General features: G+C 36.8%; 1 protein-coding gene across 1 annotated transcript in view; it reads left to right on the plus strand.

The window, feature by feature from the left end:
* The first annotated feature begins 24510 nt into the window (after nt 1-24510).
* Nucleotides 24511-27946, plus strand: part of LOC118977513 (desmoglein-1-like) — a 40192-nt gene continuing 36756 nt past the window's right edge. The window contains exon 1 of the mRNA XM_037032458.1: nt 24511-24596. Within this exon, the coding sequence (XP_036888353.1) occupies nt 24552-24596 (45 nt within the window). The 5' untranslated portion in view covers nt 24511-24551. The remainder of the gene's footprint in view (nt 24597-27946) is intronic.

Here is a 27946-nt window from a genome sequence, read left to right on the forward strand (position 1 = left end):
CAACCAACTGAGCCACCTGCCCAGGGCTTTCCTATTTCTCTTTTATTCTTTGTAGCAAAACTCTTGGTAAGAGGTCTATGCACAATTTCACCATTTCATCTCCTCCTATTCTCTCTTAAGCCCATTTCAGTCAGACTTTTACCATCATTACTTTTCAAAATTTGGATCTGACCAATAGTCAGTTTCTCATCACTCATATAATGTGACCTATCAACATCATTCAATGTGGTTGATCGTCTTTTCTTTCATATACTTTCCCCATCTGAGTTCCAGTACACTCTCCTCTTTGTCTTCTCTTACCATTTACCACTTAATAGATTTTTTTTTCTTGCTGGTTCTGCCCCTTCTCCTTAAGTTCTCGTTGTTGGACTCCATGAGACTGGGTCCTTGGTGCTCTTCTCCTTTCTCGCTATGCCGCTTCTTGTCTCATGCTCTTAAAAACCAAGTAGATGCCTAGGATGACCAAATTTTGACCATATGACTACATGACCAAAAGAACTATACTCTTCTAGATTGTAAATAAGTTTCCCTTTTTCACTAGTTTGCAGAAACGAAGCCTCATGAAAGCACGAATATGGGGCCTGTGCAGGCAGCTGACTGGTTGCTATACTAATGATTAAAATCCATAGTTGTCACTCTCAATTCATTTTGCTCAGGATGGGACAGCAGGACAACTTGGAAAGGGCTTTCGTGCAGCTTCCATCTCTCACTCTGTTACATAGGGACCCTGTGCTTGTTTGCATAAAGAGAACTGTCTTTCTCAGCCATCCCACATACTCTTTATTACAGCCGATGTGTGCACAATATTTATTGACCTACAGAAGTAATTTGAATCCCAGTCAACAAATTCACTCCTTTAAATGTATGATCTAATAGGATAAATGGCCTGAGCGTCCCTGCTTGTAAACCTTTGGCACACTTATTTTGTTGGTTCTTGTCTCCCAGCTGTTATGAGAAGACTGCCCATCCCTACACACTCTATCCCACACCTGAGCTTGTCTAGAATAATCAGCACCCCCAAGATGTGTCATGCATACTCAAGAACATGCCAACTTGAACATCCTATTACCTCTACTCTTTTCTTCCCCTCCTCTCTAACCCCATCTGGTGCCATTCCTCCAGAGGGCTACAGTGTTCAGAGATGAGTTACTTTTACATGGTTATCATCACCTTCTGCATTACACCACTCTCTCCTCCTAGAATCCTCAAAATGTGGACACTACAATGGGTTCTAGAAAGAAACGTTATTAGATCTTTCTTTTCTCCCAGCTGGAGTGTTGCCACTAATCAGTGTTTCTAGGTTTTAATGAAAAGGTTATCTCACTAAATGACAGTTTTACATGAGCTCCTCCTTTTTGAGTGGAATCAGGCAGGCATTGAGGTCAAGAGACAAACTGATACGGATTAACAACACACTGTATTCATGATTGTTTTTCCCCCCTGACACCTAGTGTTTTAATTCCCGGACCAAACTTGTTTTCCTGACTCTCATCTCAGGTGACATTCTCTCCTAGGTAGCTCACTAATACCTCAGGCAGACATCAATGTTTGGTGAGCCCATAGCTCCATGTGTACACACACGATGAACCCAGGTGAGCGGGAGAAAGCGAGCCTTCCACACATTTCAATTCCTGCTTTCTGTGCCTGGCAGCCCTTGCCTCTTAGGAGAAGCCACAGAAACAGAGGACACATTTTATGTAGTTGTTTATTTACTCACTACAATTACAAATGCTAAAAGATCTCTTTTAGAAGAAAAAAAGGCTTAGAAGCTCTAAAAAAACATACCTATATATTTTATTCCCCTTGTGTCCTGTGAAACTTTCCTGAAATGGTTTTCATCTACCAAGTGTTACACTGTTATGAATCTGGGATGAGGCAGTGGGGAGGCGGAGACTTCATGTACCAGAGAGAGATAAGCATAGTTTGGCCGAGGGGCAAGGCCTTGGTTCCAGGAGAGGGAAGCCCACTTGAGAACAGTACGGTGTGTGTCACTCAAGAGTGTTTCCTGGTCCACCCCTGCCTGAGATTTAGGGGGACAGTGATGCAAAAATCTTCACCTTTGAAAGATATTATAATGCATCGTTCATTTGACAGTCCTCTGAAACAAAAGAGGGCAGCATTCTCTTTTTTTCCCTCCAGGCCACTGCACCAGGGGGTTCAGCTCTCCCCAGTGGGAGATGGGGCATTGTCTGGGCTGGCAGGCGGTGCACATGACATCACCAGGTCTGCTTATGAGCACTTCAATGAAATCTTCCCAGAAATCTCAGGAATGCTTGGGTATTAAGGGGGTGGTCTTTTTTGCATCTAGGGGTGTGATTAGCAGTAGAGAGCTCTGTCTGGTGAAGGATCAATTACAATTTTCAAAAAACACCAGAACTACTAATCCACCCCTTTTTCCCACGACTGCCCTTCATTGCCTCTCTACGGTTTATTTATCAGTGTTATTGTGTAATTATAACCTTTGGCTTGTTTATTGGGTGATTCACTATGTCTTTACAAAAGTCCCTAAGCAGATCATACTGAAAACCACACCACTACCCTTGTGATTTTTCAACTCATTCTGAACTCTACAGTTAGACAGAAGCTCCTCATCAGCTGCAGAAACCAAATTTTGGATTTCAGTAATGTAGGAACAGTGTTTTATTCTCATACACTGTGCCTGGTGTAAACCGTGAAAAGCAGTATCACTCTGATTTGCCACTGTTTGATTTAGCTCGTAATTGCTTTGAGTACTGGCTAACTCATCATCATGAGTCATAAGGAGTCTGGCGTGTCATGATTTGTATTCACCTGACTCCAAGCTTTTCTTATCTCTTCCCCTCAACTTCCTTCACCACCCTACCCCTGCCCCCTCTATCCCTCTTTTCCCCACCAAGTTTTCAACAGTGTTGGCTTCTTCAGAACTGCATCTCATGCCTTGCAAGGGTTAAGTGCACTTAAACACATTCTGGGCCTTCTCTCAGCCTGCATCCTTTCAAGGACCGACACACCTAATCTCAGCTGTGCCTCTCCACCCCCCACACAGCCCAGCCCAGAGGCTGGGTACAAGTCGCTGCAAGCTCTAGGGCTTCTCCTCCTCCACCCAGTCAGACCTCCCCACCCACCGCCTCTGCTCTTCTCCCAGTCTACACCCAGAGGCATTACCTGTACTCCCAAGCTACTTAAACCATTATCTTCACTCCCCATCTGTAGAGCCGGTTTTACTGCTTACTAGAGGGGAAAAAAATCCAGAGCAGCGCTCAAGTCACTTTCAGCAGGCAGCAGGGGAGGAATTCAGGGGCTCTAAGACAGTCCCTTTGGATCTCCACACCCTCCCGCCCCGTAACCTCTCACAATAAATACATTTTACTTTCTGACCCAGTGCATACACGTATATACTGCAGAGGATATAAATTGATCTAATACACCAGAAGGAAGAAAAAACTACACCAAGTACATTCTGCATAGAATTAACTCATGTGAATTCAAACATAAATTTAAGAAAAGCTGGAGACATATATTATATATGTGTACTCTTTCTTATTCTATGTACATTTCTGTGTTATAATAATAATAATAATAGCCCTGGCTGGTGTAGCTCAGTGGATTGAGCGCAGGCCTGCGAACCACATGATCGTGGTTGGATTCCCAGTCAGGGCACATGCCTGGGTTTCGGGCCAGTTCCCAGGAGGGGACTCACAAGAAGCAACCATACATTGATATTTCTCTCCTTCCCTTCCTCTCTAAAGATAAATAAAATATTTTAAAAAAATAATAGCTAACACATATTCAGCACTTGCTCTGTACTGGCACAAATATTAAATCAGGTAATTCTCTTAACACTATGAGGTAGGTGTTAGTATTAGTCTTATTTTACCAATAAGGAAACTGAGGCACAGAGAAGTAAACAAATTTTCCCAGGGTCACATGGACAGGAAATGACTGAAGCAGGATATGAACCCAGGCTGACACTCTGGAACTACTGCCCTGCCCCCTCCCATTAGATACCTATAACTTGAGATACTTCATAGGATTATGTTCTCAAAACAAAGTATATTTTTATTTATGTGCAATTTAAGGGTTTCCATAGGTTATTACCATCACTGTGATTCTTGTTTCATCCACTTACTTTATAATCTTATTCCTACAATGTATAATTTATAGTAAATAAATTTGACAGATACATTTTTTCCCAATTTTGAAATGGTTGTATAAATACAATTTGTATAATATTTCTAGTTAAGCATAAACAGTTTAATAAAATGCATGCAAGTATCTAGATCTCAGGACAGATTGATAAGAATAGAATACAAAGTAATTTAATAGTGTATCATTCTCTCAGTCTTTAAAGAAAAAGAGAACATGTGTATGTTAGTGACATCACTATCAACTGAATAACAACGACCCCACCTTTACAAAACCAATAGCTATGTGGTACTACACAGGGAATCTTAAAGTACTAAGCATTAGAAATCTGAACAAAGACCAATTTCTTTCATTTAGAAAAAAACAATAACAGTATTTGGGTCCCATATTTCAATTATTGGATGAAGTTTGCACTCTGTGTGTAGTAGTAAAGATAACATATCCCTTTCTGCTTCCTTTCAAGGACCCCATGGGCAGTATGTTTATCTACCACGCTGGTTATCTTGTTAGGGCAGCGACTTCAACCGGTGCTCTGCAAGAAGTTGTAAGACATGCAGTACCTGACTGTTTAGTCAGGGGCATTGATCTCTTTTCCCTTAGATTGTCAAATTTAAAAAAATGACCACAGCCAGCACAATAGCTATTTGTTGTGAATGAATCAAAATTACACCTATTTCTTGTCAAATCAGAAAAAAATATATATTTTTGATGTGCTGCAGAATTTTAGTAATTAGTTTATATGTGCCATGAAATGGAAAAGTCGAAAATCACTGTATTAGGTTGTAAAAATTTCAGTCTTATATCCGAATAGTATTTTTTTCTGTCTGAATAAAAATGGCTAAATTTATGAACCCTCTGATTGAGATACTAAGCCAATGTGGAAGAAATCACTAGAAGAGTCGGAAGACCTGAGCTGACCTTGGATAAGTCCTTTTGGCCACCTTGGGCCCCATATTTTTTGCATAGTGGTAGCACTGGGCAATCACAAACATGATTGTTCCCAAACCTGACATTTCATTATTCAAAGATCTATTGACTACATACTGTATGGTGAGCACTGGGGTAAGCACTACAGATTTTGCTAGAGAGGACACAGTTCCTCTTTGAAGATGAGGCCTGTTAAGAATATGAAAAAAAGACCTTGAAATTTGCATAGCCATCATTAATGAGTTTCAGTAAGTTACAGGATACCATACTAATGTCTTAGGGAACTTAATACATTCGTAGGTGGTATTTTATAGTTGTAGGCCGTAGGCACAAGAAATGAAAATAAGATGCTTCCTAAACACACAATATGGCAACAAAGTGCCCCTGTGGCTCTTTATGAGAAGAGGATCTGTCCAAAAAGAATTTGATGGTAAAGGCACCTTCTAAAGAGGAACAGAAAATATATGCATATTATTGTAATTTGCAATTATGTAGCAGAGAAAAGTCATCACACACAAAAACCATCAGGGAACTAGACATTATCAGGAGTAATGGCACCGCTTTACTTAACACAATTTCAAAGTTCCCTTTCTCTCAAATATGTAACAAAATATACTTATTACAAAAATATTTATTTCTTAGAATCAACAACTTTTAGAAGTAAAAGGGGCCTCATATCATCGACCAGAGCAGTGCCACTTTGTGAAAAAGAACTCCCATGCCCAGATACATGGCAACCTTGCTCAAAGTAGGGTTTCCGTTCAAATGAATGGCAGGAAGACTTTCAAAGCATTCACCATGACTACGAACATAGGGATGCATAAATTCATTTGGATAGGTGTTCTGGGATTCTTAGGGTATATTCCCAGCAGTGGCATCGCTGGGTCATAAGGCAGTTTCATTTTTAATTTTTTGAGAAAACTCTATTATTTTCCACAGTGGCTGCACCAGGCTACATTCCCACTGATGGTGCACTAAGGTTTCCTTTTTTCCACATCCTTGCCAGCACTTGTTTTTAGCTGATTTATTAATAATAGTCATTTTGGCAAATGTGAGGTGGTATCTCAGTGTGGTTTTAATTTGTATCTCTTCGATGAGTGGTGATATTAAACATTTGTTCCTGTGTCTTTGGACCCTCTGCATGTGTTTCTTAGAGAGGTGTCTGTTCAGGTTCTTTGTCCATTTTTAAATTGGATTGTTTGTCTTCCTGTTGCTAAGTCATATAAGTTCTTTATATATTTCAAAAATTAAACCCTTATAATGTTGGAAAATATATTCTTCCATACAGTCAGTTACTTTTTTATTTTGATGATGGTTTCTTTAGCTGTGCAGAAGCTTTTACGTTTGATGTAGTAGCGCTATTTATAAAAGCCAAGATTTGGAAACAGCCTAAGCGCTCATCAGTAGATGAGTGGATAAAAAGTGGGGTATAACCCTGGCTGCTGAGGCTCCGTGCATCGAGCGCCAGCCTGCAGACCAAAATTTGCTGGCTCCATTCCCACTCAGGGCACATGCCTGGGTTGTAGGCCGGATCCCCAGTTGGGGTGTGAGAAAGGCAGCAAACCACTGTTTCTCTCACATATCATGTTTCTCTCCCTCTCTTTTACTCTCCTTTCCACTCTCTCTTAAAATAAGTAAATGAGATCTTTTTTGAAAAAGTGTGGTATGTTTATACAATGAAATACTATGCAGTAGTAAAAAAAGAAAGGATTTTTACCTTTTGAAATGGCATGGATGAAACTGGAGACTATTATGCTAAGTCAAATAGGCTAGTAGGTGAAAGACAAATACCATATGATCTCATTTGTAAGTGGAATCTAATGAACAAAATAAACTAATGAGTAAAATAGGACCATAGGCATAGAAACATGGAACAGACAGCTGTGAGAGAGGAGGGAATAGGTGGGAACTGATGGAAAGAAAGTGAAAGGATTAGTCAAACATGTGAATGACCCATGGACATGGACAATGGTGTGAGGATTGACTGTGGGAATGGGGCGGGTAGGTTAGGTGGGGGCCCATATAAAAAGGGAAATATTGTAACAATTATAATAGCATAGAAAATAAAATATTTTTAAAAAGAAAAAAGAGTGATAAGAAATTAACCATAACTTTCCTTGAATATTGCTAAGAAAAACTCATTTTTAGTGTCACAAATTTCTACACAACACTTTCAGAAAAGCTTATCTTCTTAATATTTCCATGTCTTTGAAGCATATGAAATGCTTTGTCTTCAAAACTGAGTTCTATTGAGTAACTTAAGTTGGTACAGAGAAATAACAAGTATGTTGTGAAGTTACATTAATGAGTCACACGTACTCAGGGGGGGAGAAAAACAAGTTTAACAAGTTCTTGCTAAGAACATGCATTTACTAGACCTATTAATTTACCAAAATAATAATAATATTGATATAAAACAACTGAAGCAGATAGTAAGATAATAATAAGATAGCAGAGGACTCGGAACAGTGGAGAAGCCCTTTCTAAGTTTCCTAAGTTGGATTCCAGTTCCACATGCACACACACAGCTGGCCGAGTGGGAAGTGATGTGTATGGTTATGGTTACATCTGAGAGGGATTTCAAAAGGAACAGCTGTGTAGTTAGGCAGTAGAAGAAAGTCCATTCAGCTTCTAGTACTGCCTCTAATTTCAAAATCATCTTGAAAGTCAAGGGCTTACCATTGAAACCAAATATTGATCCCAAATGAGCAAATTTGGAGACCATGTATCACCACGCTGCCCCCATACGGCTTTCAGGTGAGTGGGAAAGCATAGCATCAATGTCACCATTTATCAAGCTTTAAAGTTCAGGAAGGGTGTTACATGGCTAATTTCTGCAAATGCCATCGTGATGTGTTCCTAGCCCCCAATACATAACAGGCCCTCAGCTAAGTGTGCACGCGGTTAAGTTGAGAAGATGGCTGAGACTGTCACAACCACTCATTTGTTCATGGCTGTCAAGTGTAGTGGGTTTTAGGCACAGCCCACACCACTTCGGCACCCACTTATTGTTCAGCCAGTTGTGATAATCTTTAGTCTTCAGTGCCACAACTTCCTGAAATTCAGAAACAATTAAATTTTGTATATTTTTATTATGGACATCAAATTAAATTGTATATATTATGCAAACCAATACTATTAATAATATATTAGAGATTATTACATTATAACAATCATGTGACATGCCAGTAATTATTATATAACAATTATATTATAGTACATTATCAACATACTATATTAATAATATATCAATGCTATGTACTAATATTATATAATATACAATATAAATTAACATAGCGATATATTTTGATATACTTATATAATATATTATGATATAATTAAATTATATTTTATTATATATATTTTAAGGATATATATCCTTAAAATAAAGATGTTTTAAAAAGACAAATAACTAATTTCACAATGTGTGCAAGACTGGAATGTTTCATTTAAAATATACTTTAAATTTGAAAATTAAGACAGTGTTCAAGAACTGTGACTTTAAAAAGCAGCGGAACATTTACACAATGGAATACTATGTAGCAGCTGAAAAGAAGAAATTCTTACCTTTTGCAACAGCATAGATGCAATTGGAAACTATTATGCTAAGTGAAATAAACCTGTCTGAAAGACAAGTACCGCATGATGTCACTTAGAAGTGGAGTCTAATGAACAAAGTAAACTAATGAACAAAATAGAGTCAAAAACATAGAAACAGGGAACAGACTGACAGCTGTAAGATGGGAAGAGGGAAGGGGAACCGGTTGAAAGGAGGTGAAGGGAAGAGTCAAAGAATATGAGCTGGGTCCTGAAGGTATCCAGCCAAGTAATATGAAAAATAGAGACATTTATTTTAGAAGACACAAGAAACATTGTACATAGGACAATGATGCCTCAGTCCCCTTCAAAGTAGACACCTTGGGACCTCACACAGTTCTCCCAATTGCCATCAGCTGCCCCACTGTATTTTCCTAAATCTCATCAACTGTCTGAAATTTTATGCCTTTCAAGAAAAGGTAATTTTAGTTTTGGGAAAAGCCAGAAGTCAAAGGGCATCAAATCTGGGCTATCGTGGGGCTGACTCACCTGGGTGATTTGACATTTCACAAAAAACTCTGCACAAGACCCCATGCAGAACAGGCACATTGTTGAGAGGAAGCTGCCAATCACCAGTTGCCCATAGCTGCAGACTTCTGAATCATCCAAATAGTTTTGGTAGAGGAATGTTCAAGCTCGATGAAAAATTTGATGCAGATTCATTGCTCTACTCACTCAGTCATTTTGAATGCAACAGCCACACAATACACACGATCACTCAACAGCGTCTACCACCCCCTCTGACTAGTACAGTGAAGTTGTCGTTGTTCACACTTGTACACTCCAGTCCACTCTCCTTGGCTACCCAGTTACATCAATGTCGTGCAAACCATTCTCAACATGTCAACAGTGGTTGGACTCTTCCTGTACAGACCTTGTATATGGGCCCCGACAAGCATAGCTTAGTTGGTTGAGCATCACCCTGCAAAGCAAAGGATTGCTGGTTAGATCTCAGTCAGCGCACATGCCTGGGTTGTAGCCCTGTTCCCATTTGGGTCGTGAGAGAGGCAATCTATCAATGTTTCACTCACATATCAATGTTTCTCTCCCTCTCTTTCTTCCTCCCTTCCTTTCTCTCTAAAAATAAATACATAAAATCTTTAAAAAAACTTAAGAACCTATATATATAACCCATGAACACAGACAATGGTGTGGAGATTGTGAGTAGAGAGGTGGGTGGGGGTGGGGGAAGGGGGGGAAATTGAGGCAACTGTAATAGCATAAGCAATAAAATATTTAAAAAAAAACTTTGGCCCCAGCGGGGTGGCTCAGTAGATACAGTGACGGCCTGAGAACCAAAGGGTCACTGGTTCAATTCCCAGTCAGAGCACTCACCTGGGCTGCAGGCCAGGTCCTGAGTAAGCAACCGCACAATGATGTTTTTCTCTCTCTTTCTCTCTCCCTTCCTCTCTCTCTGAAAATAAATAAATAAAATCTTAAAAAATAAAAAAGAAGAACTTTGATTAAATTTAAAAATCTCTTCATCTGCTATTTGTGTCATAGTAAAATGCTTATGGTAGATAATCACCCTACCAGAATTTCTGATTTTATTTTTGGTTTTTATTTTTAGTACATATATTCTGTTGCTAATTGTAAATATAAAACAATATACAGAGATTACCTTGATACATTTATTCATTTTTGAAGCCTGCAAAGTTTAAAAGTTTTTAACAGTTTTGCATCACACATATGGTATATAAGAGTGTAATTCATGCATTAGGCCAAAGAGCGAATTATAGGAAATCTAAGTTTCTTTCCAAGTTTTGTAATTATAGGTTTTTGCTTGATCCTATTTTTCCTGCATTCATACTTGAAGATCCTATTATTTATCAGGGTCAATAAAATTTTATTCAATATATTCACAACTTTATATAAAAATTAATGAGAAATGTAAGGTTACTGCAGAGAAATTAACTTATCCATTTATCTTGTTAAATAGTTCATTTTATCAATATTTGTCAGGTTTTATGCAATATTCTAAGCTAGGCACAGCATTTAGGTTTAATCCCTAAATAAATACTAGTGGAATAAATGAAAGAATAATATTAAATTCTCAAAAACTCTTAAAAATTTCCTGTGCATGAAAAAAACAATATTAATGAATTACTCATTGTTTGTTTTAAGACAAATATTTTAGGCTCATTCATTTTAACAACTTAAATGGTTCTTAGGTGTTATCTATTCTTAAAATATGAGATTTCTTTTTTAAATATTTATATACTTTGCATTTATATAGAAGCTCTTTACTGGATGGTAATACTTCTGTGAAGAAAATTCTCAATAACTAAAGCTAAAATTAACTAATTAATTTGATACTTTATTAATTGTATTATTTTTACAAATATAATATTTTTATAAATTCTTGAACTATTTTGTAAACATTTGAAAATTTGAATAAATTTGTGTAAGTACTACTAATTGTTTAAATAATGAATGAAAAATAGGTGAATTTGTGTCTCTCAGTTATTTAGTCTGCAGACAGAATGGGTAAATGTAAGGTATGGCAGGCTCCTTTCAATACATTTTACCTGCCAAGTCCCTGGCTCACAGGTGCGGCTGCACTGACCTAAAGAAAAGATTAGTCAAATATAAATATAAGATGATACTGCCATTTTCTCTACAAAAGCATCATACTTTCTGAATGCAACCTCGTTATGGATGTATTAGACTTCTAACACCTGACATATAAGAAAAACAATCCACGTTTATTGAATGAATAAACTATTGAATTTCAGTTATTGTCATGTTTATATACAGTTACCATCCATCACTTCCCCAAGTTATTCCACCGATGGAAACTTTTTTGTTGTTTTAATAATCGGGTATTTTTGTACCAAGTGAGTGTTTGTTGGGATTTGAGTGTGGGCGGAGAAGGGGGTATTTGAGAACCAGGAGAAGTTCTTGCTGGTACCTGGATCAGATTATGCCTTAGGTGTGGCCCTATTTGTACCACCTGACTCACAGCAAAGAAGGTCTCTGGGAAACGCTCTCTTCAAAGAGCAAGTACGGCTGAAGGTAAACTGCTTTTTATAAAGGACCCTGGCATGGAGGAACATTGGCGCAAGCGGGCTTATGAGTCAAATTTTATTCAATGCCCCCAAACCCATATTTTTAGAATAAGGAGAGAGAGATGGTGGAGATTTCACCATGAAATATCTAGCCCCCCAGGACCTTTCCCAAATCCAAAATGTATGAGGACAGACAAAAAACAACGCTAGAAGGACCATAGTTAATATATTGTGAAGAATTCACAGCAAAGACATGCACACACACACTCCGGCTGAGCTCATCCTCTGGAAAGAAGATAACAGATAAGTGACCATAACAAATGGTTAAACAAATGTTTGGAGAGGAATACCTAGCATTTAAGAGAGTGGACTGGGCTTCTGGTTGTATACATAAAAAGGATATGAAACTTTCCCATCAGGAGTTTCATTCTCAGCTTGCGCTGAGGAGAAGCAGCTTTATCGCGAGCATCCTCGATGTTTCGCAGGTGAGTAACCTAGACCAGCTGTTGAACAAACACCAGGAAAGCAGCACTGGGCCTTGCAAAAAAGTCATTCTGATAAGGGCTGATGTGAGCAAACAAGTGATGACTGCAAGGACACCTGCAGGTACATTCTGATGAAGAAATGGGGGTAGGAAGGGACAATGATAGCCACATGGCATGCCATCCCTGTGCCACTCTGGGAGGCCCTTTGCAACCCCACTCTGGAGCAAGAAAAGAAAATTCACCCGTATCTCTTCTTGTAGTAAAATAAGACAGGGCCAGTTGCATCGGAGCTAACCTTAAGAACGGTCACTTGCCAAGCCCTGTCTCTTTCAGCTCTCCAGGCTTTGGCTCAATGATTGTGTCATAACCTGTCCCCTCTAGGACAATACACTCCCCTTCCCCCCATCCTTCTCCCTCTATGGACATCCTCCACTTCTGATTATGATCCATCTCAAATGGTATCTTTCTGGTGAAGACACTTCTTACACTTTAGAGCAGATTAGTGTTTTTTTCCTATAGAATTTTGTATGAATTTCTCTTACAGAAGTTTGTAACTTCTATGACATTTAATACATTTAATATTTTAATTCATTTTACCTGCATATTAAAAAACAGTGTTAGTTAATAGCATGTGTGCCTCATTTATACTCACGTCGCAGATCCTAGCACAGTGTGTGCTCCCTTATACTTGTGGATGCTCCCCAGTGCCAGAGAGTGCACCGCTCTCCCCGACTCCCGGGCAGCCTCCACTGAGAGGACACAAGTTGTTGCCATGGACTCCACTGGCCAGCAGATTAGCACAATTGTGTCGCTTCCATGTTCTCAAGACTTCTCAGAGCAATGTCCCTATCATCTTCTTCGGGATTCTTAGAGAGTGAGGCTTGAGTTCAATGGAGCTGAGTTTGTTGAAGGGGAGAAGAGAGGAACTGCTTTGCTAATAACATAAAAACCATGAGACAGCAGTGTTTTGGATTTGGAAAAACATTATCACCAGGCTCAAATGACTCCTTAAGGCTACGAGGTCATTTACACCCAGGCTCCTGCTGATGCCTCTGGTTTTCTCTCTCACACTTCTCTGCACAGGCTTCGTTTAATCTCTGCTGAACTACCCAAAGATCCACAAATTCACCATAATTTCTCATGGCCCACATTGAGTTCCCGTAAACCTTGCTATTAAACAGATATCTCCATCTCTCAAATGAGAAAGCGGAAACTCATGGACACTGATTGGTTGAGCCAAGGCCACGCAATAGAAGACCCAGAATTTGATCTGTTTTTTGGGTTGTTTGAAATTTTGAAGAAGAGATTTCAAGCAGACATTTGGATGTGGAGGACTGGAGTTCAGAATAAGAAGGGCTTGGACTGGATAGATCTACTTGCAGGTCTTCTTGAGTGAGACCAAGGAGAGACTGCAGGCAGGAAGAAGGGTGTACATGTAGGGCCATGCTCCCTTCCCTCTATGCCAAGAAATTTCTTCAAATTAATAGAAATATTCAGGTTGTTCACATTGCTGAAAATGTCAGAAACTGGCAGAAACAGCTTAGAAGTAATACAATATTCCCAGGACTACTGTGTCTCTACTCATTTTGTAATAGCTGTTATATAATCACCAAGACAATTTAGAAATAAAATCTTGTTAACTAAGCTTCTATGTCAAAGATCACAAACTTTATTACATCCAATGCTTTTGAGGCACTTACTAATAATGTGGTTTTCTGGGGCACACGCTCTAAAAGTGTGACTTTAGTAAATGTAAATAAACCCCAGAAATCGACATTTTAAGAACTGTGAAAAATAGTTTTCCATTATTTTTTATTATGCAAAACATTGAATACCACCAAAGTTAACATTTCTGAATGTAAGTATTTTTGATAGTAAAATCTTTTCTTGAGTTATTGTTGTTAGTACTTTATATGATTAGACTGAAGTAAAAGATGATGATACTATATTGACAGGAGTTCTCATAGAATTGGGCATTTCTCTCATATTTACTTCTAATCAATATCCCTGAATATATGCAGATTTTTTTACTGGGTGTTCTTCTCACTAATTCTAAGTCCAAAATTTTACGACCCATAATATATAAATGTGACTCCTTGCATGTACAGTTCCAAAAGTTAGTCATCAGCTTTTCATAGTACCATGTTGATTATATCATGGAATTTTGATGATGTTTGCAGTTACTTGTGCTAGAAAACCTGCCAACAAACAGAAACATGTTTCGAGAACCTGTTGCCAGGTTTCTCATTGTAACTGTGTCATAACTGCCAAAAGATATGTACTGCCCACTGATGACAACCACAAATTTATTCTTGAAATCCTCGATAATAAAAAAATAAAAAATAAATCACTGTTTCAGATCAAGTGATGAGGAACTGAATGCAACTAATACTACTTATTTTTCAAAAGTTGGGATGAAAGAGAGCTTCCATAGACATGGAGACAAGAAACATGCTATGAGAGCTAAGGTGGCAGAATTTCTGGAAACTGGGCCTTTAATTTAATTTAACTTAAAATATTTATTGGGCATTTATGGGGTCCCAAGCAATGCAAAGGATGTTCAGGGAAGAAGACATATTTTCCAACTTTAAAAAGCTTTTAACTTTTCGGGAAGCCTGTTCATAATATCTACAGTACAAATCATACTGCCATAAATGAAAGTGCTTATGGCCACACCCTAAGCCTTGAGAAATTGTTCCACTTCTAACAATTCAAGTCTAATATAAAAGTTGAAGACAAAAACATTGGCTCCTTGCAGAAATCTCATTCTTTTGCTTCAAATACACATGTCTTTGACCTCATTCAGACCTCTGGACCCTTATACACTACATTTCTTCAGAATTAATTATTTACAGTATATGTTGCTCACTTTTCTCCTGTCCAGAACATATTCCACAGCCTTTGTTTTTGGATACTCTTGTTAATACCCATTTTCACGTTATTCTAGGTATCTCTGGAATTCACTAACTGTCATCTATTTTCAAAATTTGGGGCTTTATCCTCTTAGAACTTTCAGTAAAGTTTGAAACAAACACCTTTCCTTCTTGAAACTCCATATTGCTTTCATTTTTTTATTAATTAAAAATATTTAGCCCTGGCTGGTGTAGCTTAGTGGATTGAGCGCGGGCCTGTGAACCAGAGGATCGAGGTTCGATTCCCAGTCAAGGCGCATGCCTGGGTTGTAGGCCAGTTCCCGGTTCCTGGCAGGGGACACACGAGAGGCAACCATACATTGATATTTCCTTCTCTCTCTCCTTGCCTTCCCTCTAAAGATAAATAAATAAAAATTTAAAAAATATATTTATACAACACTACCCTGTGCTAGGATTTGGGAACATAATCTTTTGATTTTAAAAATGTGGTTCCTATTTTCAAGAACAAAACAGTCTAATGGTGAGGACAGAGAAGAATAACAATACAATATCACATGAACTTGCAACTATGATAATTGCAAAAAAGAAGATATATAAGGACTCTGACTTTTTTACTCCATTTTCCTAAAAGCCATTGAAAATTTCTTAAGGGTGATAATATGTTTAGGTGTGCTCTTGGAAACACTTTTTCTAGCAGTAATGTAGTAAACAAATGAGAGACTGTCCAGAGAGATATAGGCTTTTTAGGAAGTTACAGCAGCAATCCAGGTGAGGCACAATAAGCACTTGGCTAGGATAGTGGCCATCTGTTGGAGAAAAGGAAATGAAATCGAGAGAGATTTTTCAAATGTAAAATTTATAGAGCTTGTGGTGGGTTAGAAACCAAAAGGCAAGAAAAAATGTAAAAATAATTTCTTTTGGGGTTGTGTCTTGCACAACTATGTAGATGGGTAGTCTTATTACTTGGTCAAAGTGGAAGAACTCTTTCTGAAAGGAAGAACATAAATTGTCAGCATGTTGAGTTTGAGGTGTATTTGAAATTTTGAAGAAGAGATTTCAAATAGACATTTGGATGCGGAGGTGTGGAGTTCAAAATAAAAAGGGCTTGGACTGGATAGATCTACTTGCAGGTTGTTCTTGCACAAGACCAAGGAGAGACTGCAGACAAGAAGAAGGGTATATGTGTAGGGCCATGCCTACAAGGAAACAGTGCATCGAATGAGTGCTAGAGAAGAATGTGTCTGCAAAGAAACAAAATTGTAAGAGCCAGGTTATCAGGGAAGAAATCAGGAGAATGTTTCACTCTCCTTATTTTCCTCATGTCTTCAGTATAGTTTTGGAAGCTTTTCATGTCAACATTCTTCATCTGATTTAGATTACATTGATCCAGACTTGTTCTATCACTTCTTTGAAGGACTTTTTTTCTGGCTGTCTTGCTGACTTTTCTTTCCCTTTCCCAAACAAATGTAAGTATGCAAATTGCCTCTTCAGATATTTTCATGTCTTTCTCTTCATGCTTCCCTAAGGGATTTCCACCACTTTGCAATTTCAATGTCACCTTCAAACTGACAACTTTCACATACATTATCTCCAATCCTATCTCTCTATTTGTCTTCAAGTGGATATTTAGCGTTAACTCATTTCTAAAATGTCAATATGAAGCCTAAAATATATTCACATGTTGTTGTATAGTAAAGGCCTGCTAATGATATAAATACAGAAATAGATGAGAAGAATGCAAAATCAAACATACAATTTCTTTTCCAATACACAGATTTTTGTAAATTATTCCATCAAAGTTTTATGCATATGTGAAAATCTATGTAGACAAAATATTTTTACACAAAGTATATGCACACTGTTTTACATTGTGGTACTAAATTTACTGTAACTTGTACTGCTTTCCATACGGGCATATAAGGATCCATTTCATTTTTTGATTCCACTATACAAATGTGCCCTAACTCAGTTAACCAATTCTTCTCTGACAGACATTTAGATGACCATTTTTCACTAGTATAACAATAGTGCCAACTCTTCCTTTCATGTTCATATTTAATTAGTTGTATCTGATGTATCTGGGGCTAAATTGAGAGACTAGAAATTGTTACATCAAAGTGTGTGCATACTTACATTTTTGTTAGCTATTGTGAAATTGCCTTTCCAAAACATTGCACCAACTTTCACATCCACGTTTAGGCAAAATGGTGATTTCCTATTTTCCTACTTCCTCCACAGCAATGGGTGTTATCTATGGGTGTTTTTATTATCAAATGCTAATCTAATGTGTGAAATATTTTAACCTGTATTTGTTGTATTTATGTATATATCTAATTCTGACTAAGGTTGGGCAGCTTTTCTTCTATTAACCATTCTATGCCTTTTCAAGTAAAAGATCTGTTTATGTCATTTGGCTATTTATATCTTTGGGTTCCTGACTTTTTTTTTTTACAGATGCAAGAGCTCATTACATATTATGGGAATGAAACTTTCATTGTTACACATGTAAAAAAATCTTTTTTCTAACTTACCACCTTTCCCCTCCCTTTGGTTATACTTGTTTGCTATGTACATATTTTGATTTTTATTCTTCTAAAATTCACTAATTCTTTATTGGTTCTGGATTTAGGGAGACATTCTCAACTTCCAAGTCCTTAAATTTTTACTCAGTTCTTTTCTTCTGTGATGAGCTTCCTTTACATTTAAATCTTTTCTCCGTCTATATTTGTTTTCTGACATTAGCAGTATGTTAATTTTGTTCTAAATATCTAGCAACATGCTCAACACCATCTTTTGAATTATGTACAATTTTCTCACTGATGTGAAAATCCATCTGTATTTCAGACTATCATTCTTTTCTTAACAATACATTAAATCTGTTCTGTAGTCTTTAACCTATTTCATTGATCTTTTGATTCATTTTCCATTACCAAAGTGTGTTCATTATTGTAGCATTAAGTTTAAACCTTGTTAGGCTAGACTTCACTTATTACTATATTTTTCACATATTAGAATTTTAGTTTCTATTTTTGATTACTTGTTATTCCATGTTAATATAAAATTATTTTATCAAGTTCCATAGAAAGGAATGTGAAGAGTTTCTGTATCATATTGGGTCTTTCTGTATAAAAACAAACTATAACTTTCTATTTATTTATGTCTTCTTTATGTCCCTCAGCAAAGCTTAAATGTTGTAGGATGTAGGTTCTCCACATTTCTTCTCTGCTTCATTATGAAGCAGCTTACATTATAGTTGCTACTGTAAACTATTTTATTATAAATCTTTTATTATATTTCCTAACTAATAAGGCTATAGATTATTGAATTATGTTTGTAAATTAGGTATTCAGCCACCTTAATAAAATTTTGTGTCATTTTCAATATTTAGTTTACTCTCTTAGAACTCTTATAGTGAAAAATACAGGATCTCTGAATAGTCATAATTTGAAATATCTCCAACACTTATATTTGGTTATATTTACAGAAAACATTAAGCAATATAATGGTGAAATTATATTTTTTATTCTAATAAAAATGTGTTTACCATTTCACAGTGAGCATAATGGTAGATTCTTATATGATACATAATTTTTATCATTAGTAACCATTCTGCTCCTTATATTTTATTCTTTCAATTAAAAATAGGTGATAAACTATTTCAAACCTTTATAAAAAAAAACCTATAGCAGCTATCTGAAAATTTTAGTTGTTATAAGAGTTGAATATTGTAATTAAACTTTCTAACATTGAACAACCTTACATTCCTAGAGACAGCTGGTCTCCAAGTTCATCTTTCTCTCCCTAGTGTCTCTTCATGACAAAGTATCCATCACAAATTTTTTAAACACAACTTTGACTAGGTCAATAGCTTGCTCTGAAGCTCACCATGGTTGTCTGTCTGTCATAGAGTACCATCCAAATTCCTCAGGGGGGCATTCAAAGTCCTCCACATTGCGTTAACTCGTCAGCACTGATATTTCTCACAAACCATACACTTAGGTCCAATCAGACTCCCTTTTGGTCTGAAAAAACTGTATTTCTTTCTGCCTTCTTTTTCATCCACATCTTAATTTGTTTTGAATGTAGTCATCCTGAGAATTTCAAAATCTACTTATTCCATGGAGTGTTGTCCAATGTCTCAATGTGGAAATTATTTCCCTTTTGCAGGGCTCATAAAACACAGAAGGCCTTTCCTATAGCACATACCTCAGTGTGCCTTGTGGTAGAGAACTCATTCCTCCTTTGAGATGCAATCAAGAATATAATATTTGTCCCCTGGCTGGTGTAGCTCAGTGGACTGAGCACGGGCCTGTGAAGCAAACGGTCACCGGTTCAATTCCCAGTCAGGGCACATGCCTGGGTTGCGGGCCAGGTTCCTAGTAGGGGACATATGAGAGGCAACCACACATTGATGTTTCTCTCCCACTCTTTCTCCTTCCCTTCCTCCCTCTTTAAAAAACAAGTAAGTAAAATATTTTTAAAAGAATATAATATTTGTAAAAAGAGAAGCTTCTATTACATATTTTAAATGCTCCTGTCAACTAGCACAATCCCTAGTAGGGCTCAAAAAATGTTGGTGGAATTTAATTTTTAAAAACACAGTGAACAGCAGTTTCTGAAAATGGTGAAGTAAACTTTATTTCTCTTAAAGATTTTGTTTATTTATTTTCAGAGAGATGGGAAGGGAAAGAGAAACATCAATGTGTGGTTGCCTCTCTCATGCCCCCTACTGGGAACCTGGCCCACAACCCAGGCATGTGCTCTGAGTGGGAATTAAACCAGTGACTCCTTGGTTAGTAGGCCTGTGCTCAATCCATTGAGCCACACCAACCAGGGCTAAACTTTTTATTTCTTTATAGACTATATATATATATACCCTTCAAGGAAAAATATTCTAGACAGATATTTATCAATATCTAAAACTTATTGATATTAACATCATCAAAAGCAGACCTTAGAAAATGAAAGTCAAAAGCAAAAAATCTTTAGACTGTAGAGGACATTGCATTTTGTTTCCACCAGATATAGTAAATAACCTGAGGATATAGAAGCTGAAATATAAAGATATTCTGACCTGTGAAAAATATGGAGTTATTAAGGTTTCTTGAGAAGAGGCACAATATAAGGAAAGCAATGTTTCAGAAACACTACTCTGGACAATGAACACAAAACGGATTTGGAGAGAAGAGTGAGAGGTGCATTTAGAAGTGTGCACAGCAACACCAGGTGGAGAGAACACGACCAGATCTATAGCTGCAGAAACAAAGACAGAAAGGCGAAGCTGAGACAAAGCAAGATATAAATTTGAAAGTATAACATGGATTGATTTAGGTAAGCAACAACGAAATGATGCATTTTGGAAGTCAAGTTTATCATGTCATAAAGGTGTAACCTTCAGCAGTGGAGTAAGTCCTCACTTAACATCATTGATAGGTTCTGCAACCTTAAGGGAGATGATATATAACAAAATCAGTTTCGACATAGGCAACTTATAAAACAAGAGTTAAGTTTCTGTAGCATCTCATCATCAGTAACAAAATGACATTGAAATGAGCTTATTGTGTTGACCTTATTCAAGGACCTGCTGTATAAGATTTATTTAATGTCACCTCCAACAACATTGGACTAAGGGTTCCCAAAGCACACTATGCATGCTTCCAGTTAGCAAGTTGGGAAAAAATCTGCTGTCTTTCTTATTTAGCTAAACTGGAGCCACTTGAGGGTGAGAACCAGGACATATCCATGTTTGTAACTCTGTCCCTAGCATAGTGCAAGGCATAAAGTAGGCCAAAGGAAATAATATTGTACAACTGAACTGATGCTAATTTATTTTAAGTAATAAGAAGAACTTAACTTGTACTTGCAACTTAAAGAGTACACTTGAGGGTTAGCAGGTGCATGTAGATGTGTGAGTAAGGAAGTCTTCCAGAGGGTGCTACAGTGTTACCTCTTTAAGGGCAGAGTTCAAATTTCTTTGGAATGTTCCACTGTATCTAACACAGTAATTCAGGAGATGCTCAATTAGAATATTTTTATTTTTAAGAGAATGCATAATAATGTGAGTCTTTTTCCTTACTCTTATTTTATCATAAAATATTTAAGTATTAAAAGAGACTCCAATGTTCTTTATTCATAAGTGAGATTTTCCTCATTCATGAATATTCTTTCTATGTAGAGAAAACAACTTCAAAATGTGATGCATTTAAACTCTTATTCTAGAAATGATTAGAGAAAAATAAAATTAATATTTTTCTTAAATCTGGTTTAAAAGGAAGAGTTAAACTGCAGATTATTCTACTCAATTGTATATACAAAGTCTCTCTGAAAATATGAAACTAAAACTATGGTAAATTTGATTATGAAAATCTATCTTTCCCTCAGTGATTAATTGCTTTAATTTTAGTGGTTACTTTCAGTCATCATGATTTCTACTCATATTCTTTAATACAATCTTGTAGGTTCTTCTATTTCTGTTTATATTTTCCTTAACATATGTCTCTCGAATCTTTTCTGTTTTTAGGATTTCTGTTTATGTTTCACTTATGCTTAAACAAATTGTAGAACTATGTTAGACTAGACAAATACATAAACAGAGGTTCACATACAGCATAAAAACATATCCATGGAAATATATGATTTGTGCTATGGGTGCTGTGTAAATAAAGGGGGATGGAATCGCCAGTTACTTTTATTTGGCTCAAAAAATTCAAGATCGGTAGAATCCATCACCTTCGGTGAAAGACACTGATTATTTTGTCTTTCAAGATGACATGACAGTATCCCAAGCTGTGAGCAAATGTAGAAATGGAGACACTTGAGAAGACATTCAAGAGTTTGTACCGCCTTTTGATGCCTGTGAGAAAATCTGTTAATTTGCCAGGGAAATTCCAAAGAGAAAATCACTCCAAATTTCAGAAAGTGTCCATGAAACTAGCACTGTTGGTATCTACATAGAGGCACACTTAAAAAATAAAATTCAAATAGAAACAGGGTGCCACGAGTCCAGATCAAAGAAGCAAACTTGAGTAGACCAGGTATGTGACAGTGTATTGTGAGCTCACAGATAACTTGGCTGGAAAATGTGAACATGGAAAAGAGAGGGATTTGTGCCATCTGTGTTTTAAAGTATCTTATCTCCTTAGCATTAGAGAATGGGATCAATAAAGAGTCAGGAAAGAGGACTAGACCAACTGAGATAATAGGTCTACACAAAGAAAAGGGAACCAAGAGGTGCTGAGTGAAAACTGGAGCAAAGCTTAAGTGCCCTCAGTAGAGAAAAGGACTTGAATGTATGAAGAAGAGACAGAGTTGGGGCAAAAATGTTTGAAGACAAAAGCACTCTGCAATATAGTAACTGCAGGCCACATGTAGTTATTTAGATTTAAATTAACTAAAATGAAATAAAGTTAGAAATTCAGTTCCTCAGTCATGGCAGCCCCTTTTCAATGCTCAATAGCCATATATGGTTAGTGGCTAACCTCATCTTGGAGAGCACCGGGAGAGAACATGTCCACATCTCAGAGAGTACTCTGCGATAGCACAGTGCTGAGGACACTAAAATGAGTAGGAAGGAGAACACAGCAGATGAAGAGGTACAGGAGAAGGGATGGTGATTCAGAATCTCCCTTTCCCACTCATGCTTAAGTTGTCACGTGACCAGTCAAGATAGCAGCTGCTCTGCAACAGTGGGGTCTGCCACACCCCCTCTCACAAAGGTGCTCAGAGGTTGCTGCTTTACCAGCACTCAGGATGTTGGAATCTTTGGAGCAGGGCATTGTGTTAGGGGTAGAGCCAAGGCTGGTTGTGGATGAAGAGGGCCTGTGCAGAGCCTGGTGCCATGCCCAGAATTCAAGATCCATAAAGCACTCACTTGGCACTCAAAACCTGCAAGAGTAGGTTCCTTCATCTCTGGTGTCCAGTGAGTCTTCAGTCATTTGTGGGCATGCAATCCTCCTGCTCATACATTGCTCAGCCTAAGTCAGAGGGTGGCACTCACTATTTATCTTATTCCACTATGAAGAAATTCATAGAAATTTGTTCTGACCATCACCTTTTATTTTACTTATTCATATCAACCAACTCTAATTAAAAGCATTCTTATTTAAGGAAAGTAAATATAGGCAGCCTATCTCTTCCTTCTAAGCTCCATGAGGAATAAATAGCATGACTATTCAAACCTCTGTTGAGTAACCTTTGTCACACACCTGCAGTGAATTGACAGCATTCAGTAAAAGCTCTAGCCCTCAGATTATCCTTTCTTTTTAGGACATTTTTAGTATTTTTTTGCTCAAAATCAATTTATTGTACAATCTAATAGGTCTTTTGTTCGAAACGGCTATTTCAGATTCCATAGACTTCCTGCCACACACAATATTTATACCTGACATTAGGAGGTGAAGAGAACATATCCCAAGAACACTGTCAAATGCTTCCTGCCTTGTGGGAGTCACTATTTATTTCACAAACTCAGGGCTGCTCAGTTCCCCATTTGCATGTGTGGGCAGCCGTCTCTTCAGCGCTTCCCCATTTTCTAATTGGCACACTATACTGATCCTTGGCTCTGTGCTTGGAAATCGTCACTGACTTTTAACCCACCTCACCTGAAGAGCAGCTTCTGTGTGTCTATTAGTATTTCAGGCACAGATCCTCATCTTAGAAATTATCAACAGGATTTTAATTGGAGGTTTTGATTGCTTACTTTTAATGTGATTTAGTGATATTTTAGTATGTTTTACCTTACTTGAAAAAGGCAAAACTTGAAAGAAAGAAAAATTGTCGGGGACAGAAGATAATCATTTAGAGCTAAAAACAGAGACTTCCCTGGACTTAGGCTGGTCTCTTAACAGCAGGGGACCTTATGATTGTAAGTATCAGAGTTTTTCTTACATGACAGATGTTTAAAATTTTTTTTTTTACTGTTAACAGTAGCAGATTTTCTGACCCATAAAGAACAATTTTGAAAATGACTGGATATTCCCTAACATCGACTGAAATGGAGAGTTTATAGTTTTCTACTGTGTCCTGAGTGTCTGCCCATGAGCGTGGGCCAGATAATCCTCTTGGAATACTATACACTCACATCCAGACTCCACTTTCCTTTTAATATGGGAAGAACCTAAGCAACCTGTGAATAGAGCTTACTGTGAAAAGCCCCTATCAATCGCAACATTCTCTATACTCCTGATCATTTTAAATGTCTGCCTCTGAAAACCGTCAGTAAAGGAATGAATATGCCATTAGCTACAGAGAGCTGCCTTCAGCCTGAAGAAGGGTGTGTCCCTATCTTTTAGCTGGAAGCAAGGATGATCTCGTCAAGCATCTTCATGAGACTAGCCCAAGTTTTTAGGGTGGGGATCTAGACTAGTTATACCTACCTTCAGTCCTTCTCCCAGCAAAGGCAGAAACACCTCAAAGCCTGCATGTAGAACATCTACTGAGAAGTTGCTTTAATCAGACATTAGCTGATTGGGGGAAAGAACAACAACAGAGAAGAGACTGCACTCCCCTGGTCCTGGATGTAAGAGCACCCAGCAGTGATGGACTGGCGCTTTGGAACAGCTGCAGTGCTGCTCATTTTTCTGGTGAGTGGATTCTTCATGTTCCCTCTCGTTATCAGCAAGTGAGAACTTAGAAAATGTTATTTAGTGTTATTTCTAATATAAACCCATTAAAATTGATGTTAATGACAATCTGATTTCATGAACTAGATTTTTAAATAGTGTTTCTTTAATTGAAGACTTGAGATCATATTAATGCATCAGTGTCAATTCATCATATGATGCCTGTGACATTAAAGTCTTTTCTATGTCATTCTGAGAAAATATGAAATTTGGGGGAGTCATCTCACTCTTTAATAGCACTTTGTGGTCCAAATTTTCTTCTGCAGCTGGGCCTTTAATGTAATAAAATTGATGTGTCCTGATTTTTAACTTAGACATCTTTACACTCTTTTGGTATCTTTGCTGGTAGATCTACTACAGTTTTTAAAACATAAGAATAGAATCCATATAAACTAAAAGCAGCAATTTGTGACTGGCCTCACTATCAAGATAGCCTCATTGGTTCTATGTGTGCCTGGGATCCCCGTCACTAATATGGAAAATCCCACACTGCTAAACTCTGAATTTATTCAAAACAATATTTTTATTTCAAAAAAGTGGTGGTATGGTAGATTTATAAATGACATAGTAGGTGAAAGAATAGCTATAATTAAGTGTAGTTATTACAATACTCGTTCTCACTAAGAGAAAATCAGTTATGACTATGATATACAAGTTGCACAGTAATTATCAGACATATGTAGTAGCAAGTCATATCATTGTGCCCCTTTCATATTATTAGTTTTCTCTTTCTAAAGTTAATACTGAGTACAGCACCTGTGTGTTGCATCAGTTTCACTCACACCACAAATTTCTGAATCGCAGTCTCCCGAGCACTGAGGTTAATGTAATCCAAAGAGGCAAGTGCCAGTTACATCGTGATCCAATCTAACAGGATGCGTGTAGTGCTCTGGTTCATATTTGTTTCTACTTGCTTAAGTTTTAACTGGATTGTTGGGTTTCTATAATGACAAGTTAGATCTTTGATTCCAGATTAGTTTTAATTCAGCTTATTAATTAAGACACATCATAACCAATGAATTTAGTTATAAATAAGCATCAATACGCTGGCAGCTTTAGTTCTATGTTGCCCTTTAAACATGAGCTCTATTCTGTGGACTTTCTAATGGATCCTTAGGATCAGTTGATACCATAACTTGGGATGTGGTAGGGATTAATGAGCATCATGCAACTTGTCATTTCAATAGAGGAGCATGTGTACATTGTGAAATGAAAACATACTTTTATTTTTAATTTTATATAAATTTGATCTATTAAGGCCTATAATACTTACAGTTGATTATTTATTTATTCAGATACTTATGTATATTCATAAGCCTATAAGATACCTTATTTGATTATATTTATGATCATTTTTATTGCATCCTATAAAATTTCTTTAAACAGCCATTTTCCAATTAGTCATTCTTCAGTAAGATGTATCATTTTATCAAAATCATGTATCTCTAGTGAACTTTCTCTCTTCATACACAGGTTTCTGGGCATTTGTACTATATTTTCTGAGTCTGGATAGGTTCCTTTTGTGTGAATTGTTTGTTTATTTCTTTTTGCTATATTTTACTTTAGAATGAATCACAAGTTTCTCATATGCCTTATGAAAATTATTTCTCAAAGAAGTTATTCTATGATGAATTCAAATATTTCATTTTTATATTATTATAACACTTTTGTAAAGCATTTCACTTTCTAAGGTTTGGAAAACAATAATTTATTTTCACTAATGATTTAACCATTTGGGATAAATGTCCTTTGGAGTTGTGTAGTCTGTTTTTACTTTAAAATACCTTTTTTCCCCTGAAAGATAACCATCACTATAGAAGACTCTCACTTACCTTCCTGCTACTCTCACTGTGAATGTTTGCTTTTACAAAAAAAGAGAGAGAGAAATTCATGCAAAGCCTTTATATTCTTCTCTTCTCAAAGTTGATAAATAAGAAACTACAGTAGGGAACATCGTTGGACAATTCTGAATATCTTTTTTTAAAGATTTTATTTATTTATTTTTAGAGGGGAAAGGAAGGAGAGAGAGAGAAATATCAATGTATGGTTGCCTCTGGTGTGTCCCCTGCTGGGAACTGGCCTGCAACCCAGGCATGTGCCCTGACTGGGCATCGAACCGCGATCGTGTGGTTCACAGGCCCACGCTGAATATCTTTAAGACATTTAAACTGGTAGTACCTTTAATGCCAATCCATTTGAGAGCTGGCAGCCATCTCTTTGCAAATATGTCATATAGTCTGCTCAATATCCTAAAGGTATAAACTTTGTTCAGATTAGTAGATTAGAGCTGGGAGAATAAAAATGAAGAGAAAGCTTTTACAGTGGCTCATATTGTCACAGAATTATTCCATTTAGACAAGTCTTTGGAAAGAAAATAGCTTATACCTGCCAAATAAATGTTATTTGATCTGCATTAATTTTTTGCACTTTTTTTGTTTCCATAAAATTAGTGTATGGGGGGCTATTCTAAGCTAGGGAACAATGGTACTTATGCACCAAGTACAAGAAGTCTCTGCAAATGTTTGTGACAATGGTATGAGGTGTGTCGTGGTAACTGTGGGAAAGCAAAAGTGGAACCAGTAGTCTTTTTATAGTTCTAATGATTTCTAAAATCTATTTGTAACTTTGTCAGTTCCAATGAGTACAATCAACATACTTTCAAGGTGTCTTTTGCTAGAAAGCAAACTTCTGCAGCAAAGAACTCAAATAAATTTCTCTTTATCTAGTACCAAAGGTGATCCAATATCTTCAGTGCATTGCATCAGCCTAGCTTCTTCTATTTTCATGGTTAATATTTTCTTTCTCAAAAAGCCCTGTGACCACCTGATAACTAAGTCCACACTTTGAACTTAGCTGAAATTATGTATTATTTAAGCAGGAGTTTATCAGAGTATTTCTCAGCACTTGGACAAAAATACACAAAAATAATACAGGTGCAGGCAAAAGTAGGTTTACAGTCACAAATAAGTTAAACACAAAGTTTATTCTTGTATTATTAAGGATTAATTCTTGTATTATTTATTCATATTAAAATGGTAAAAATACTTGTTCCGACCCCTGTATACACTTTATTACATACTTCATCAATTTATTTGAAATGGATATCTTCCATTTTCATGTTTTTGTTCTCTGATGATGATAAGAAAGAATGAACAAACAACTAATGATTTCTGGAGCACATACTATAATGATATATAAATAAATATTAGTATTTCAGTAAATATTTTATAAAAAATGTAAACAGTATTTCTTCGCCTGTTTAATAAAATTTATAAATTGTAGTTAAGCAAAATCATTTCCATTTACATGGG

Source organism: Sturnira hondurensis, unplaced genomic scaffold (assembly GCF_014824575.4).
Source record: "Sturnira hondurensis isolate 20B ecotype Veracruz unplaced genomic scaffold, ASM1482457v3 Scaffold0001872, whole genome shotgun sequence".
Taxonomy (NCBI): Eukaryota; Metazoa; Chordata; class Mammalia; order Chiroptera; family Phyllostomidae; genus Sturnira; species Sturnira hondurensis.